Here is a 17,949-nt window from a genome sequence, read left to right as displayed (position 1 = left end):
ACGACATCTTTGTTTGGTTCTCATCATCACAGTACTTGGTCCGCTGTCTTTGGAAGCTTTGTTTCTTTGAGTTGAACCTTCTTCCTTTTCTATTCAGTTTTTTCAATCTTCTTATCATGAGAGCAAGCTCCTCATCGTCCATATCATCTTCAGAATCTGTATCATCGTAATCATCATTTGATTTTAATGCAATGGATTTCTTACCTTTTGGATCTTCATCTTCATTGATCTGTTCCACTTCATAAGATCGAAGAGTTCCAATCGCCCGTCGACAGATAGTGGCATAATTCTTTGCGTCTCTCTTATCGAAGTCTTCATGTGATTCCAATCCTTGGAGAGTCCACGCAAGAGCTTGTTTACCTTCATGGGATCAGAAATTTTTGTCCTTGATTCTCAAGACCATTGACAATATCTGTAAAATGGCTAAACATGTCGGTTATAGATTCTCCCGATTTCATTTTGAAGGCTTCATATTGACCGAGAAGAATATTAATTCTGGTTTCCTTCACTGTCTGTTCCTTCATAGGTGATATGCAATCTATCCCAGACTTCTTTTGCTGTAACACAAGAAGATATTCTATTATATTCAGTTGGTGACAAAGCACAATATAAAGAGTAAATTGCTTTTGCATCGAGTGCTTGTCTCTTGATTATCTCTTCCCGAGTCATTCCGCCTGGTCTCAACAGTTTCTTTCCCTCTTTTCAGACCGATGCAGCTGTAGGAGTAATTCCTTTTTCTACAACGTCCCATTCCAGAGGATCCTTTGATCGTAGGAAAGCTTTCATCTTGTTCTTCCAGATGTTGTAATCCTTTCCATCAAAGTAGGGTGGTCTGGTATTGCTTTGCCCTTCCATCAGCCCTGGTGCTATCATACTAGCCATGGATCTTTTACTCTGAAGCAAAACACTTCAAATAAAGTGAGTACACGAGCTCTGATACCAATTAATATAGCTAGTATAAGTACCTAGGGGGGTGAATAGGTATATAGAGGATTTTTCTCGATAATTGCACAATACTAGACAGTTGATAGATTTGAGACAAACGATAATCAAAGTAAGACTGAGAGGAGAGAAAATTGAACACGCGGTTTATAATGGTTCGGCTTATATCAAGCCTACGTCCACTCTTCTGCACTGACAGCCTATTGGCTGGATTCCACTATGAACAAAGAGATGTTACAATGTTGTTCTTCCTTGCTTTCACGGTGTAGATGATCTACCACACTCGCTCAAGGTATCACTAAGTATGAACACTCTTTGTGAGTACAATTTCGCTCAAAATGTATCGACTGATAATCAAGGTGCTTCGACTGGAATTTCTCTATCGATCATGCACTAAAGTAACTAGAACGTCTTCCTTTTATACTCCTTTATGCCATCATACCCGTTGGCACTTACCAAAGGAATTCCTCCAATCTACTCGTTGGACGGAATCAATTAAGAAGATCATTCGAGCTATTAAAGGAACCTGACGATAGCCCATCAATCCTATTCGCCCATACAATCAGGATCTTGGTTTCCAAGAATAGAACCTTCCAAGAATATTTCGTCGATCATCGGATCTTCAAACGATCTTGATTAAGAATAAAAGAATCCGTTATATTTATCTAGCCAAGAGATCTTCTCCAGAGGATAGGACTAAATCCTCAACCAAATACTTCGGTTCTGGATTGCCTTCGTCACTGGATTAGAAACACTGTCAATGAGAATAGTCTCGAGTCTTGAGTGATGAGTCTTGAGTATTGAGTCTGGTGATCTGAAAGTCTTCAGACTCAAAATAGAAGATCTGTACTTATCCAGACTAGACTGATAGAAACGTTTTGTCAGCTTCAAAATATTCTGGAAAGATTTCTCCAACACTCACCAACTAAGCTATTGAAGGAAAGATCAATTGCACCTAGTTGAGTTGCGTTTCCAATCTCTGGAGGCAAGCTACCGGTGATGTTATTTCCCGCAATTCTTAGATCCCTTAAATGCATGCAACTTCCCCAGTTTGTTGAGATTTCTCCACAGAACTTGTTGAAACTCATGTCGATAAAGGTTAGGTTGGGGTAGACACCGAAGGTCTCGGATATGTTTCCAGTGAGCTGGTTTTCCTCAAAGCGTGCTCTGACTAAGCTTGTGCAATTTCTCAAGCTTCTAGGGATAGAACCAGTTAAGTTGTTGCCACTCACTGTAAGGTTTTGGAGCAACCCACCTTGGCATAGTTTCTCTGGTAAGAAGTCGCTTAACTGGTTGGTGTCCAATTGCAGCACCTCCAAGTTCACTAGATCCCCTAAGGATCTAGGAATTGAACCAGAAAGGTGATTGTCGCGGAGAAACAAAGATGTTAGGTAGGTCAAGTTACCCAAAGAAGAAGGAATTGGGCCAATGAGCTGATTTGTACTTAGCTCTAAGTCAAGCATAGCGTGGATATTTCCCATTTCATTAGGAATGTGACCGGAAAGCTTATTATTGTAGAGATAAAGAGAGGTAAGCTCCATCAAATTGCCTAATGTTGGTGGGATTGAACCCATAAGATTATTATCACTAAGGCTCAACTCACTAAGACGACTCAAATTCCCTAGCTCCAGTGGGATGGAGCCAGTAAGCTCATTAGCAAATAGGTTCAGCTCTATCAATTTGGTTAAGTTCCCTAAAGTGGAAGGAATCGGTCCTGTTAGGAAGTTGGTGTCCATGTGGAGCACTTCCAAATTTGCCATATTTCCCATTTCAGGAGGAATAGAACCAGAAAGGGAGTTGTTGTAGACATACAGTCTAGCAAATTTGCTCAAATTACCTAATGAGGAAGGTATGGGTCCATTCAAATGGTTCGAATATAGCGCGACCTCATTGAGCAAATGCAATTGTCTGATTTCTTGGGGAATGGAGCCATTTAACTCATTGGAAACCAGGTGCAAGACTGTTAGTTTAGTTAGATGGCTTATCTCTGTCGGTATTTTCCCCATGAACCGATTGATAGAGAGGTCGAGATAGGTGAGATTGCTCAATAGACCGATTTGAGGCGGAATATAACCAGAGAGACTATTTATACTCAGGTCCATGTACATGAGATGAGACAAAGATGAGAATGGGAATTCGTCGAGTGTACCTTTGACATAGGCGCTAGTGAGATTTATCCCGATCACACTCCCCGCCCGATTACAAGAGATGCCATACCAAGCACATGTACTCACGGTTGAGTTGGAACTGGTGGCATTACGAGGAGAGGGGGTCCACGAAGAGAGGGAAGAATCTGAATGGTTGCCAAGACAAGACTTCCATTTGAGGAGGGCTTGGGCTTCGATAGGGGAAGCATGAGTAGGGAGTGGAATGGTAAAGGTAGTGAAAAGGGCAAGGGCAGCTACAAGGCTCATGACCCTCTTGAATTCTGGCGAAGAATCCATGGATTCTTCTTCTCCTTCTCCTGTTTTGGTTTGGGTAAGTTGGTTTGTCTTTCCCTGAGGCAACGAGTGATGCTTAAATAGGCCGTGAAAACTCACCTTCCTATCATTTTCCATGGTAGTGGGTATGCAATAAAACGGCGACTAACCAGTGGTGACTAAGAAGAGGTATATCTTTGTAGCCCGTAGGGGACCAGGGGTAGTCATCTAACAGCCGACTAAGACGAATTTTTGGTTCTTTGAAGACTCTAGAATTTGTTACTTTTGTAGTCTTCGTGATGACATTTCTGACTTGGTCAGTCCTCTTTTCGGAAGTGAGCCCACCCATTATATGAATTCGAAGACTTTGACTTTGACTGAGGAGTCTTCGAGGAAAGTGAGGCAACAGTCAGTCAAGGCCTCGCGTGTGGTTTGGGAACACTCAACTTTCCACAAGATCATACCCCAATTTGTGCTGCACGAAATTTTGATTTTAAAGCGCAAAGGGAAAGTCTTCTCACTTGGCATTTATGAGGCAAAATCTTGACGCGGTCGACCCCGTTATTGCAGAAACGACAGCTGATGATCTAACTAAATGGCCCCCGAGAGAATGGTAAAAAAAAAAAATTTCTAACAACATATTTGAAGTGGAAAATTGCTAAAAATTGGAGCTTGGGTTGAGTTGGGTATGATTTGGGTCCAAGTGAGATCGAGTGTAAGCTACCAAAATTTTATTACAAAAATATGGGTAGGTATGTGTTATATTGGTCAATGTGAATTGGATCCATTTTCTACCCATTCGTACTTGACCTGATCCTTTACTAAGAATAACGCCAAATAAATCTAAAAGATTATTTATATCAATTGATGGAAGAGCAAAAATTCATTGAGTATTAAAAACTTGTCTGGGATCAATATTTTCTCCAAAACACAATCAACTAATATAAAAATTGGGAGAAGTACACTATCGGTGCCATAAAATGTGTATGGTCCTCACTTTGGTGCCAAAAGTTTATGTCGGATCACTTAAGTGCCAAATCGGAGGAAAAACGATCACTTTGGTGCCATTGGCGATTACGTGGCTTTATATTTAAAAAAAAAAATCGATAAACCCTTTAAATGACGTTGTTTTCTGTCCTACTTAAGAAAACGATGTCGTTTTGCCATCCTATGTGGATGGCTTAGGAAAAATGACGCTGTATAGCTCATTTGTGATTGAAATTAGGGTTTTTTTTTTTTGTTCATCCTTGCCGACCTAGCTTGCTCGGCCACCATGGCTCAGCCACCGTGCTCGGCCACCGTCGCCCAGCCACCATCGCTCGGCCAAGAAGTGATGGGAAAATAGGAGGTGAGGGCGAAGGAGGAGGAGGAAGAAGGGGGTTGAAGGTGCATAGAGAGAGAGAGAGAGAGAGAGAGAGAGAGAGAGAGAGAGAGAGAGAGAGAGAGAGAGAGAGAGAGAGAGATAAGACGAGGAGTGCGAGGGAAACAAGGAGGGCGCAGATGGAGATGGTGGATTAGGCTCTGCTCAGAGAGTGGCTGGTGCTGGTGTTGTTCTTCGGGGAAGAAGACGACGCTGCCATGGCTTCTCTCTCTCTCTCTGTTGGTGTTGTTCTTCGGCGAAGAAGACAACACCACCATGGCTTCTCTCTCTCTCTGCTGGTGTCGTTCTTCGGGGAAGAAGATGACGCCGCCATGGCTTCTCTCTCTCTCTCTCTCTCGATTTGGGGATTTAGGGTTTCGACTTGGGGTTTAAGACGCCAAACGATGTCATTTGGTGGTTTACACGCTGACTGGACTCTTCGGCGAGCCACATCAGTATAAGAAATTAATAAAAAAAGGCCACGTCGGATTTCCGGCTGATCAGATCGGTGTTGGTACCAAAGTGAGTGTTTTTCAAATTTATTGGCACTTAAGTGATCCAACGGAAACTTTTGGCACTAAAGTGAGCGACGTACACAATTTATGGCACTGATAGTGTACTTCTCCCTAAAAAAGTTGATGACGAAGTACAAAAACAACACTCATAAATTTTACGTACAAAACTCAATGTGGAAAAAATTACAAATCACTCAAAACTTCCACTAATCACTAATAATAGCAAAATATATAATAGTTCATCTCTAGTCACATAGCTAGAGAATCAACACATCAACAATACAACAATATATCATTAGTGGATTAACGGATGAAGTAAGAAAACTCTAATCACGGCCAGAAAAATCGAAAGACAAATTGGAGAAGGATCTCAACGATGATCTTGATATCATGAATAAGATATTAAAATTTTCGCCGATTCTGACAAGATTCCACCATTAAATCTAATCTGCCTCTTCTCCTTTGAACCTTTGTCAGTCTGCCTCTTTTCTTTTTCTTTTTGTGTGAACACTCATTTTTCTCTTTTAACTATAAAAAACATTCCACCTTAATTATTTTTTCTTTTTCTTTTTACTTTTTTTTTAAAAGATGTGCTGGGCCCCATGAGGCGGATCCAGCCCATCATCAAGTAGGAAGTTCACTTGTTGGAATGACTCAGACTGAAAATGGCTAGGGAAGCTAGAAGCGTTATGACTATCTCGAAGCCTTGTGAATACATGGCCATTTTTCTCTTTTGGTCTGGGAGTCATTTTTTCTCAGGTTCACGAGGATTCCTCGATAATGGAAATGCATCAGCAAGCATTAACTCTTAGAAGGCCTGTTGGTACATGCCATTTGGCATAATGAAAATATTGACAATTCCCACCGGATGGTTCTTTCTTGACATTGCATGTTTCCTGTTGCCTTTCTTCTAAGCATTACAATCGAGAATTAAGATGAATTGACACAAATACTCGAGATGATTGGGTGAACATAACTCATTGTCTCGCTACACCTTGATTCGAATGGCTGTCACTTCATCGTTTTCTGTCTATACGAATATTCATGAAGTTTTCTGAAACTTTGAACGATGTTGGGTTTTGAATAAGAGCGATCAAGGGTGGGGTCAAACATTAGTCTACTTTGGTTTCCATTTTCAAATTCACAAGACTTTGAGCTCTTAGAGGCTAAGTCTACTGTTTCCCAGATGAAGTTTATGAGGCGACGTTTTTGACGTGTTTTGCCAAGGCTGTTTTCCAGGTCTAAGTTCCCTGTTCTGAAGAACAAAAGAGATGTTTGATGATGAGCTAAAACACAAATGAGTTCTACTTGTATTTGACAATGAAGCTAGGCCAAGCAAAAACAGACCATCATGATTTAAAACCACCAAGATTTTGAGGGCTGGATATTGTCTGCCTTCACGCTCTTGAAATACAAGGTAGTGCATCGCATTCTTTCTGAAACAATGGAGAATCTCCTCTTGAGATGAATGATGACCAGTGATCTTCCTAATTTGACCACTTCGAGTTTGAAGCTCTAATGAAAACGAAGTCCGGATTTCTCTACTTTGAAGCAATCAAAAGCTACTGAACTTCTATTTAAGACTCATGCCATGGCAACATGCACAAAGCACTCTGAATAGGAACTGATTGATCGCCCTCCCTGTCATGATACATAGTGGTAGTAATTGCACGGAACCCAAAATTATGGTGGATGGCCACAATTAGAAACAATTAGTTTCTGATTGAATGCACACTTAAAAGATCCATGATTGAAACTCTTCTGCATGTGAGTCGATTTTGCATCTACATAAATCCAAAATAAACATTTAGGACTAATAATGATCAAGAGTTTAGAGACTTCATATAAATGTTCCATTTCAACCTTACATCGACATCTCTGTTTCAAGATAACAACACTGGATACATCATCAACTTTATATTGATACAAAAGTAATATTTTCTAAGTCTTAACTTGACATGGATACATCGACCCCGAAGACACTAGTCTGATTAAGACTAGATACAGAAACAGTCTGAAATATCACTTTAGTTCAGCTGTTGTCTCTACAAACGAAACTAGATGCCAGAATGTTCTAGTTTTGCTTCTTCCAAAACAAAAAGGCAGTTCTATACTTGGGCATGAACGAAACGTAGGCCGCATCCTCATGCTGATATGGGTTAAACACTCAACTTTTGTTGACGGTCAAAATACTTATCCTATATGCAAATAAAGTAAACACATAAATGAGGGAAACAATATATTGAAAAAGAAATTGGGAATTAATCAATTAGTTTAAGCTACTCTACTTTTCATTAAAGATCTTAGACATTCTTGCATGCGGTTGACAGAGCAAAATCATTTATCAGACGGTATCCTCTACGAGCTGATCCAGGAAGTGGCTTGAAGCTGCTGCGTCTCTCACAAGATGAGCGGCTGTCTCTGAATATTGAAAGCCATGGAAAGAGGTTGAACAAACTGATAGTCTCTGAGAAATCATTTCCACCGACGGCCTGAGTTGAGGATTAGTAGATAAGCAAGCGACTGCAAGCTTGAAGATGGTCAGCAAGTTTATCCTCAATGCCTGACGTGGGCGTTGGCAGGCGTGAATCCAATATATTCCTAAAAGCAACTGAGATCTCCATGCCGACTGGAGCTAATAGAGATGAAATGCTAACACCTGGATATCTTCCTCTGATCACCTCGATGGCCACCATTCCGAAGCTATACACATCACATTTCTCCATCACCTTTATTGTGTAAGCAATCTCTGCACAAAGAGGGTGATATATGTATTAGCACAAAGACATTGCTTTAGCTCAATCTTTGGATCAAGAGTTTATTTTAGAGATTTACCTGGAGCTACATAACCATAAGTGCTGATGACTGCAATCCAGTTTGATGTATCCAACTTAAGAAGCTTAGCCGTGCCAAAATCAAAAACATGCGCCTTGTACTCGGAATCAAGCAGAATGTTGTTACTAGAAATATCTCGATGAACAATTGGAGGATTAAAATCATGGTGCATATAAGAAAGAGCATAAGCCACGCCTTTTATTATATTTTCCCTCTTGTTCCAATCCAGCTCTTTAGCTTCTTCTTCATTGCTCAAGATTTAGACAAGCTTCCCCTGTCCAAATACTCATACACTAAGAAAGAGTGTCGTGGATGCGAACAAAAGCCCTCCAATTTCACAATAGGTGTCGAATTTCTGTCAAAGCCCAGATCTCATTCAAAAATTCTTTTTGATCTGTTTGCCCACTATCAACCGTTTGATGGATCTTTTTGATAACTAATATATCACCTAATCTTAATTTGGCCTTGAAGACATTTCCATAGCCTCCCCTTCTAATACAATAAATCTCATCAAATGCCCTGGTGGCTTCCATGATGTCTTCATATAAGATCTTTCCATTGTACTTTGATAGAGGAAAGACTTCAGTGGTCTTGGGTGCTAGTTCCGCTGCTTCTTTCCACAGAAAATGAACAATATTCCGAAGAAAATAAACAAAAGAACTACTCCTAGCAAAGGAAACACAATAAGAAACGCTTTGCCTCCTGCTAGAGAGGTTTCCCTATCCACCACCACTTGATTACATGGCTCCAGTCCTCCAATATTTCCACACAATCCGTTGTTGCCTTCAAACGCTTCTTTTGTTTCATTTTGGAATGCTGTGGTGTTGGGGATGAGACCCTCAAACTTGTTGTGAGAGATGTCCACCTCCATCAAACCTTGCATATCCTTGAAAGTCTCGTATATAAGGCCAGAAAGATTATTGTGTGAAAGGTTGATTTTCGCTAGGTTTTCCAGCTTGTTGAATTGTGCTGAGATCTCATCGCTTAACAAGTTACGACTCAAGTCTAGCTCGGATAAATGAGTTAGCATCCCTAATTGCCTTGGAATGTCTTGCCTCAATTGGTTGTTGATGCAATCCAAGTGGATTAATTTTGAAGAAAGCCTAATAGTTTGCGGGATAGACATGCTCAATCTATTCCTTGACAAATCCAATTTTTGAAGACCAGGTAGCAACACAATCTTTGGACTTATTTTGCCAAAAAGCTGGTTCTTGCTTAGATTCAAATTCACCAAAGAAGTCAAATTTCCAAATTCTCTCGGAATCGCATCGATTAAACCATTGAAGGAAAGATCAATTGCACCTAGTTGAGTTGCGTTTCCAATCTCAGGAGGCAAGCTACCAGTGATGTTATTTCCAGCAATTCTTAGATCACTTATACGCATGCAACTTCCCCAGTTTGTTGAGATTTCTCCATAGAACTTATTGAAACTCATGTCAATAAAGGTCACATTGGGGTAGACACCAAAGGTCTCGGATATGTGTCCAATGAGCTGGTTTTCTTAAAGGCGTACTCTAACTAAGCTTGTGCAATTTCTCAAGCTTCTAGGATAAAACCAGTTAAGTTGTTGCCACTCATTGTAAGGTTTTGAAGCAACGCATCTCAGCATAAGTTCTCTGGTAAGGAGCCGCTTAACTAATTGGTATCTAATTGCAGCACCTCCAAGTTCACTAGATCCCCTAAGGATCTAGGAATTGAACCAGAAATGTGACATCCCAAATTTTCAATTATGTTTTCCATTGAATAAATCGAGCATTTCATCGATGCGCCTTTAGAGCTGTTCTCAGAGCTGATTACTCTCGAGATAATTAGACTATCTGCGAAAGCCATTAAGGAATTTTAACTCAATAGACTTGAAAATTCAACCAAGAATCGGCTACTCGATCGTATTTATCTTTAGAGGCCATTACGGCACAGTTAAAAATCAATCGGGGATCAGAGATAGGTCGGTTCGACTGAGATGTGTGGTTAAATGTAGGTGACTCCATTAAATTGGAAAATTCTTGTCGGCCGGCACTAGACTGATTTTTCTATCGTTTTGGTACCCTGTGTCCGTATTTGAATCCTTGAGATCTTTACGACAATCGAGAGTTGCCAATGTGTCGAATGGGTTCACTGTGGCTCGAAGAAAATCGACCATGGGTCATTTGCACTAAAAATTTCTGAAAGCTACCTAGTAGCCTAGGTTACGCTAAAATTACGCCGATTTGAAATTAACAACGAATTTGAATCCGATTTTAGAAATTGAAAGTTTTTTCATGTCACGAATCATTTTAGGAACGTCGACTCAGTCTTAGAAGATTTTTCTGCAAATTGAGACTTCTTGGGAAAAAGTCGAGGTAGGGCCGTTTTTGTCCAGAAAATGTCGGGGACTGTTTTTTATCGTGCATTTGGGATGCGAGTGGGATCAATTAGTAAGGAAAGATACCAATTGGATTGTTGAGGTGTTGGTTGAATTTATAGAGACCAAATTGGATTGATTTAATGAAGAATAAGTGTCCAATTGAAGAGGAAATCAAGCAAATTCGTATGCCCCCACCACCATGACTTATGGACCCTTTCAAAGGTCTTCTAGAAGGGATAGAGGGCTGGAAATTGCTAGTGGATGACAGCCAAGCTTGATGGGCAAGTTGGGGCACATGAAGATGAGGATAAGAGGCTAGGTGGACCCCTTGTTCCCTTCTTCTCTCCTCCATCCTCTCTCCCTCTCTAAGATCGGCTGACTAGCTCATTTCCTCCTCCATTTGTGCCATTCGAACCCCTCAGCCAGCAGAGAAGCCGCCAGAATGAGCTAGCACGCCGCCGGGACCACTTGCCATCGCTAGACCGCCCGCGACGCCCCGTCGCCCACGTGTGTCCTTTGCCTTGCCGTGACGTTGTCCCCATCCAGTCGTGTGTCCAGCCGTGTCTCACCGTCTAGTAGACTACCATTGGAGCCCTTGCTGTCGCCGTGAGCCGCCACCTCTGCCTGTTTGAGCTGCTAGAGCCTCTGCCGATCCACCACCAGGCTCGCCTCACCAAATCAGCCCCGGTTCTGTCGTTACCAGCCCCAAACAGAAGCAAAATTGTGTGGATTTGCAGCACTATCTTGGCCCGTTTTAAGGTCGTTCAGGACCCTAAAAGCTAGGCCCACTTTGGAGAGAATTGAACCCTGTTGCGTCCCCGTCGAATTGAACCGATCGGGTCGCCGTACAAGTGAATTTAACTCACTAATCCTCGCTTAGTAGGTTAATGACACTTAAGGATTGATTAGTTTAGGTTAATTATAGATTAGATGGATAGTTAGATTAGATTAATGAATTTAATTATTTACTGATGCATGTTAGGGGATCATTAGTGCAGTTAGGGCCTAGACAAGCTCTAGTATTTATCTAGAGTGATTCAGAAATTTTCCGGGTCCGTCTTGATGTTCAATTAGGCATTACAAGCTTAAGTTTGATTTATTGGCATTTATTTATTATTTTTCATAATTATTTAATTAATATTTATTTTCGAAATTTTATGCTGATTACCGTGGTGTAATCTATTTATTTAATTGAGCTTTAAGTGGTGCTGATTGTGCATGAATTACATTTTTGGAATTTATTCTTAAATTCATTTAATTTCAGTAATTAATTGGAAAATAACCGAGCGTCGGTTTATAACGCCAAAAATATTTTTGTGGACTATATAAAATGATGGGATATGTGGAAATAAAATTATTATATTTTGGCTAAGACTGACCGTGTATCCACGCACAATATTTTATCGAGTATGATAAAAATAATGGAAATGTTGGATGGCTGAGATGGTATATTATATCGGCTTACGGGCGATATGTCGCTTTGGGTGAGTAGTATACCGATATACTATATCGGCCTACGGGTGATATGTCAGCTTTGGGTGAGCAGTATACCTTGTTATTAGCTTTAGGTGAGCATTATTAGTATATTATATCAGTCTACGAGCGATATGTCAGTTTTGGGTGAGCAGTATACTATATTATCAGCTTTGGGTGAGCTATACTATCTATTTTCAGCTTTGAATGAGCAGTTCTAGATTATGGTCGGACTTTATAAATAGTATTGATCGAGATGACCGAGGAAGGTCGTGATAACATGGAATCGACTGAGTCGATTGATCGATGATTCGATCTGAGTGAATAATTGTTTGAATTATATTATCTGATAGGAAGGACCTGAGGCCAAGGTAAGTCCTTTATCCCGTGGTTGTGCTTAGGCAGCCCTTAAGGCGTATTTTCTTCCTAGTCGGGTCTTAAGGAGTGGAACTCACTGAGACATAGTCTCACCCCGTTGTGGGATAACATTTTCAGGTCCCTAGATGGTGTTCTGGGAAGACTTGAAGTCTCGGAGTTTGGAAAGGTGGAGTGACTAGAATCAGCGAACGGGTTTGACTAGTAGGTCATGGGACAGCTTCTTTTGGAATAAGCCAATCTTTTTGTAAATAGTCTAGTATTGCAAGTAAACCTGGTTGTTTATAAAATGTTTGTTTTGGTTTGAAAAATTGCTCCTTCTTTTCTATCACATCTGATTGTTGTCTGGGTATTTATATTGTTGTTTCCGCTTGCGCATTAAAATGAATGGGTTGGCGACGCGTCCTGGGACGTCACATTTAATTGACTAAAGAGGGATGGGCACATGCTCGGAGGATCGGGGTGTGACAAGAAAGGTGATTGTCGTGGGGGAACAAAGATTTTAGGTAGGTCAAGTTACCCAAAGAAGAAGGAATTGGGCTAGTGAGCTAATTTGTACTTAGTTCTAAGTCAAGCAGAGTGCGGAGATTTCCTATTTCATCAAGAATGTGACCAGAAAGCTTATTACCATAGAGATAAAGAAAGATACGCTCCATAAAATTGCCTAATGTTGGTGGGATTGAACCCTTAAGATTATTATTGTTAAGGCTCAACTCGTAAGTTGATTCGAATTCCCTAGCTCCAATGGGATGGAACCAGTAAGCTCATTAGCAAATAGGTTTAGCTCTGTCAATTTGGTTTAGTTCCCCAAAGTGGAAGGAATCGGTCCTATTAGGAAGTTGGTGTCAATGTGGAGCACTTCCAAATTTGTCATATTTCCCATTTCAGGAGGAATAGAACTAGAAAAGGAGTTGTTGTAGACATACGGTCTAGCCAATTTGTTCAAATTACCTAATGAGGAAGGTCTTGGTCCATTCAACTGATTCAAATACAGCGTGACCTCATTGAGCAAATGCAATTGCCCGATTTCTTGAGGGAATGGAGCCATTTAACTCATTGGAAACTAGGTGCAGGACCTTGAGTTTCATTAGATGGCCGATCTCCGATGGCATTTTCCCCAAGGACTAATTGATAGAGGGGTTGAGATAGGTGGGATTGCTCAAGAGACTGATTTAAGGTAAAATATGGTCAGAAAGACTATTTATACCCAAGTCCATGTACATGAGATGAGACAAAGATGAGAACAGGAATTCGTCGAGTGCACCTTTGACATAGGCACTGGTGAGATTTATCCCGATTATGCTCTCCGATTGATTGCAGGAGATGCCATACCAAGCACATGGACTCATGGTTGAGTTGGAACCGGTGGCATGATGAGGAGGGGGAGTCCACGAAGAGAGGGAAGTAATCGAATGGTTACCAAGACCGGACTTCCACTTGAGGAGGGCTTGGGTTTCCGCAGGGGAAGCATGAGCAGGAAATGGAATGACAAAGGTAGTGAAAAGGGCAAGGGCAGCCACAAGGCTCATGAGTCTCGTGAATTCTAATGAAGGATCCATCGATTCTTCTCCTTCTTTTTGGCTCTGGTAAGTTGGTTTTTGTCTTCCCGAGGCAACAAGAGATGCTTAAATAGGCTGCGAAAACTCATCTTCTTAACATTTTTCATAGTAATGGGAATGTAATAAAACGACAACTAACTAGAGAAGACTAAGAAAAGGTACGTTGATATTGCTTCGCACGCCGCGGGTAGTCATCTGAGAACTAACTAGGACGAATCTTTGGTTCCTTGAAGACTTCGAATTTTTACTTTTGCACTCTTCGTAGTGACTCGGTTAGTCCCTCTTTTCGAATTGAGTCCCACCCATTATATGAAATGAGAGACTTTGACTTGGACTGAGAATTCTTTGAGGAAAGTGATGTAAAGTCAAGGCCTTGAAGGCTTCGGAATTTTTACTTTTGTAGTTTTCATAGTGACTCCCTCTTTTCGGAATCAGAGTCCCACCCATCATGTGAAATCAGAGACTTTGACTTTGACTGAGAAGTCTTTGAGGAAAGGGATGTAAAGTCAAGGCCTTTCCGTGTGGTTTGTGAACACTCGACTTTCCACAAGATCAAACCCTAATTTGTGCTGCACAATTTTTTGAATTCAAAGCGTGAAAGGAAAGTCTTCTCACTCAGCATTCATGAAGCCAAATCTTGACGCGATTGACCTCGTTATTACATAAACGACTGCTGATGATCTAGCCAAATGGCCCTGAGAGCATGGTATAAAAATAAAATAAAATTTAATGGCATATTTGGAATGGAAAATTGCTAAACATTGGAGCTTGAGTTGAGTTGCATATGATTTGGGTCCAAGTGAGATTGAGTGTGAGCTGCCGAAATTGTATTACAAAAATATGGGTTAGCATGTGTTATATTGGTCAATGTGAATTGTATCCATTTTCCATCAATTTATATTTGACTTGGTCCTTTACTAGGAATAACACCAAATAAATCTAAAAGATTATTTATATCAATTGGTGGAAGAGCAAAAATTCACTGCGTACTAAAAACTTGTCTGGGACCAATATTTTCTCCAAACCTCAATCAACGAATATCAAAAATAATGATGAAGTACAAAAATAACCCTCATAAATTTTACATGAAAAACTCAATGTGAAAAAAACTATAGACGGCTCAAAACTTCCACTAATCACCAAGAATAGCAGAATATACAATAATTCATCTCTAGTCACATAGCTAGAGAATGAACACATCGACAATACAACAATATATCATTACTGGTTAACGAAAGAAGTAAGAAAACTCTAGCCAGGGCTAGAGAAATTGAAAGACAAATTAGAGAAGGATCTCAATGATGATCTTGATCTCATGAATAACAAATTAAAATTTTGGCCGATTTTGACAAGATTTCACCATGTCAAGATTTCACCATTAAATCTAATCTACCTCTTCTCCTTTGAACCTTTGTCTCTCTCCCTTTTCTTTTTCCTTTTGTGTGAACACTCATTTTTCTCTTTTAACTATAAAAGACATTCCACCCTAATGTTTTTTTTTTTTGGACTTTTTTTGTTAAACATGTGAGGGGCCCCATAAGGTGGGCCCAGCCCATCATCAAGTAGGAAGTTCACTTGTTGGAATGACTGGGACGCAAAATGGCTAGGGAGGCTAGAAGCGTTATGACTATCTTGAAGCCTTGCGAATACATGGCCATTTTTCTCTTTCGGTCTGGAAGCCATTTTTCTCTGGTTCACAAGGATTCCTTGATCTTATTTTCCTGTGATTTTCCTATTTGACAATGGAAATGCATCAGCAAGCACTAACTCGTGAAAGGCCTGTTGGTAATGCCATTTGGCATAATGAAAATGGTGACGATTCCCACCGGGTGGTTCTTTTTTGACATTGCATATTTTCTGTTGCCTTTCTTCTAAGCAGTACAATCGAGAATTGAGATGAATTGATACAACTACTCAAGAAGGTTGGGTGAACATAACTCATTGTCTCGCTACGCCTTGATTCGAATAGCTGTCACTTCGTCGTTTTCTGTCTATACTATTCATTCATGATGTTTTCTAAAACTTTGAATTTGCGATGTTGGGTTTCAAATAAGGGCGATCAAGGGCGGGGTCAAACATTGGTCTACTATGGTTTCCATTTTCAAATTCACAAAACTTGGAGCTCTTAGAGGCTATCGTTTCCCAGATGAAGTTTATGAGGCATCGTTTTTGCCATGTTTTGCGCAAGGCTGTTTTCCAGATCTAAGTTCCTTGTTCTGAAGAACCAAGAAGATGATTGATGATGAGCTAAAACACAAATGAGTTCTGCTTGTATTTGACAATGAAGCTAGGCCAAGCAAAAACAGATCATCATGATTTAAAACCACCAGGATTTTGAAGGCTGGATATCGTCTGCCTTCACGCTCTTGAAATATAAGGTAGTGCCAGAACAGAACTCGCATCCTTTCTGAAAAATTGTAGAATCTCCTCTTGAGATGAAACGATGACCATTGATCTTCCTAATTTGAGCACTTCGAGCTCGAAGCTCTAATGAAAACGAAGTCCGGATTTCTCTATTTTGGAGCAATCAAAAGCTACTGAACTTCTATTAAAGACACATGCCATGGCAACATTCACATAGCACTCCGAATAGGAACAATTAGTGTCTGATTGAATGCACTCTGCAGAGATCCATGATTGAAACTCTTCTGCATGTAAGTCAATTTTGCATCTACATAAATCCGAAATAAACGTATAGAAGGACTAACACTGATCAAGGGTTCAGAAATTTCATATTTCAGCTTTACATGGGCAATTCTGTTTTGAGATAACAACACTGGATACATCATCAACTTGACATTGATACAATAGTACCATTTTCTAAGTCTTAGCTTGACATGGATACTTTACTTTTACTCCAAGGACCCTAGTCCAATTAAGACTAGATACAAACTGTTTGAGAACCAGACCGATGGGAACCCATAGGTTCCAAATTCCAAGATATGCAGGGCTCGTTCCAGATTCTAAAAGATGAAGAATCTGTTTTGACAAGTAGGTTCGAAGTTCTTAGTTGGAGGAATCTTGAACCTGTAACCTAGAACCTAGAATACGTTTTCATGTTTTTCTTGGTTCATATTTTCACACAATCATGCGATATTCCATGATATTCAATGATGAGTGTGTAATCTAAAAGTACTAGTTTGAGCTTCTATTTTATGACTGAGACTTTTACTTTATTAATGTTCATATTTTTCGTGTATCTTTATAGTCAGTAAATTGTAGCAACAAGTAATAGTCATTAAGGGTTTTAATTCATTGCGATCGTTTAATTAATAATCTAAGTGGAACCTGAGTAGACCCTTGAACCAATCTTGGAATATGTAATAGGTTAGGTTCCAAGTTCTAGAATATATAAGGTAGGTTCTAGGTTCCAAAAATTGAAGAACCTGTTCTAATGGATATGTTCCAAGTTTCATATGAAACATGTACGAAACCTAGAACCGCTCATCCCTAATGCTTATATTAAGACTTTGTTCACCCAATTAAGCTTGTATCAAATTTGATTTGATTTAATTCCGTAATATTTGTTAAGTTTATTGAGATTACCTATTCATCCCCTGTAGGTAGTACCATTAGCCAACATTACTTAGCATATCAAAAGGACACCAGTTAAAGAATTATTGTAAACAAGTACTCGATCTCATATCTCTAGTTGCATAAAAGTGAGGTACCCTCTATTTTTCACTTGGCTGCTAGACGGCTTCAATAGGATATTAGCGACTCCCAATTTCATAGTCAGATCTATTTCAATTTTAATTTTCCAATGGCACTTGAGATAAGGGCTTGGGAAAACTTGAGCCAATTGAAGATCTTCAGTTTTCAACTCGACATTACCTTTAAGCTCATCTTCTCATCTTCGCCTTGCCACAAGGGTTACAATAGGTACACCTGTGTTGTATTTGCCCTAAACTAATTTCATGTCACAAAAAATTTTGAACTGATATACTCATGCCTAGGAGGCCTTGGAATTTTACAATAAGATTCTTTGAATCTAATTTTCAAAGATGCTTTGAGGTTTGAACCTTTAGCACTCCAGTTCACTATTGCAAACAAGTGTGATAGGTAGGACTGCAAATCAAAGATATGATATCGACCTACAACTTCAACAGAAATTTGGAGTGGGACA

General features: G+C 40.0%; 2 protein-coding genes across 2 annotated transcripts; both read right to left on the bottom strand.

Moving 5' to 3' along the window:
* Positions 1-1,801: 1,801 nt before the first annotated feature.
* Positions 1,802-3,500, bottom strand: LOC120294244 (MDIS1-interacting receptor like kinase 2-like). Its single transcript, XM_039314232.1, has 2 exons — positions 1,865-3,500; positions 1,802-1,806 (listed from the first exon to the last, which is right to left on the bottom strand). Exons 1-2 carry the CDS (start codon positions 3,498-3,500, stop codon positions 1,802-1,804), a joined length of 1,641 nt encoding a protein of 546 aa, XP_039170166.1.
* Positions 3,501-7,741: 4,241 nt separating this feature from the next.
* LOC120294243 (MDIS1-interacting receptor like kinase 2-like) lies at positions 7,742-9,507 on the bottom strand. Its single transcript, XM_039314231.1, has 3 exons — positions 8,814-9,507; positions 8,073-8,207; positions 7,742-7,986 (listed from the first exon to the last, which is right to left on the bottom strand). Exons 1-3 carry the CDS (start codon positions 9,505-9,507, stop codon positions 7,742-7,744), a joined length of 1,074 nt encoding a protein of 357 aa, XP_039170165.1.
* Between the last annotated feature and the right edge of the window lie 8,442 nt (positions 9,508-17,949).

Source organism: Eucalyptus grandis, chromosome 6, assembly GCF_016545825.1.
Source record: "Eucalyptus grandis isolate ANBG69807.140 chromosome 6, ASM1654582v1, whole genome shotgun sequence".
NCBI classification, from domain to species: domain Eukaryota; kingdom Viridiplantae; phylum Streptophyta; class Magnoliopsida; order Myrtales; family Myrtaceae; genus Eucalyptus; species Eucalyptus grandis.
The sequence above is the reverse complement of the archived record's forward strand: the minus strand, read 5'-3'. Positions and strand labels throughout refer to the sequence as shown.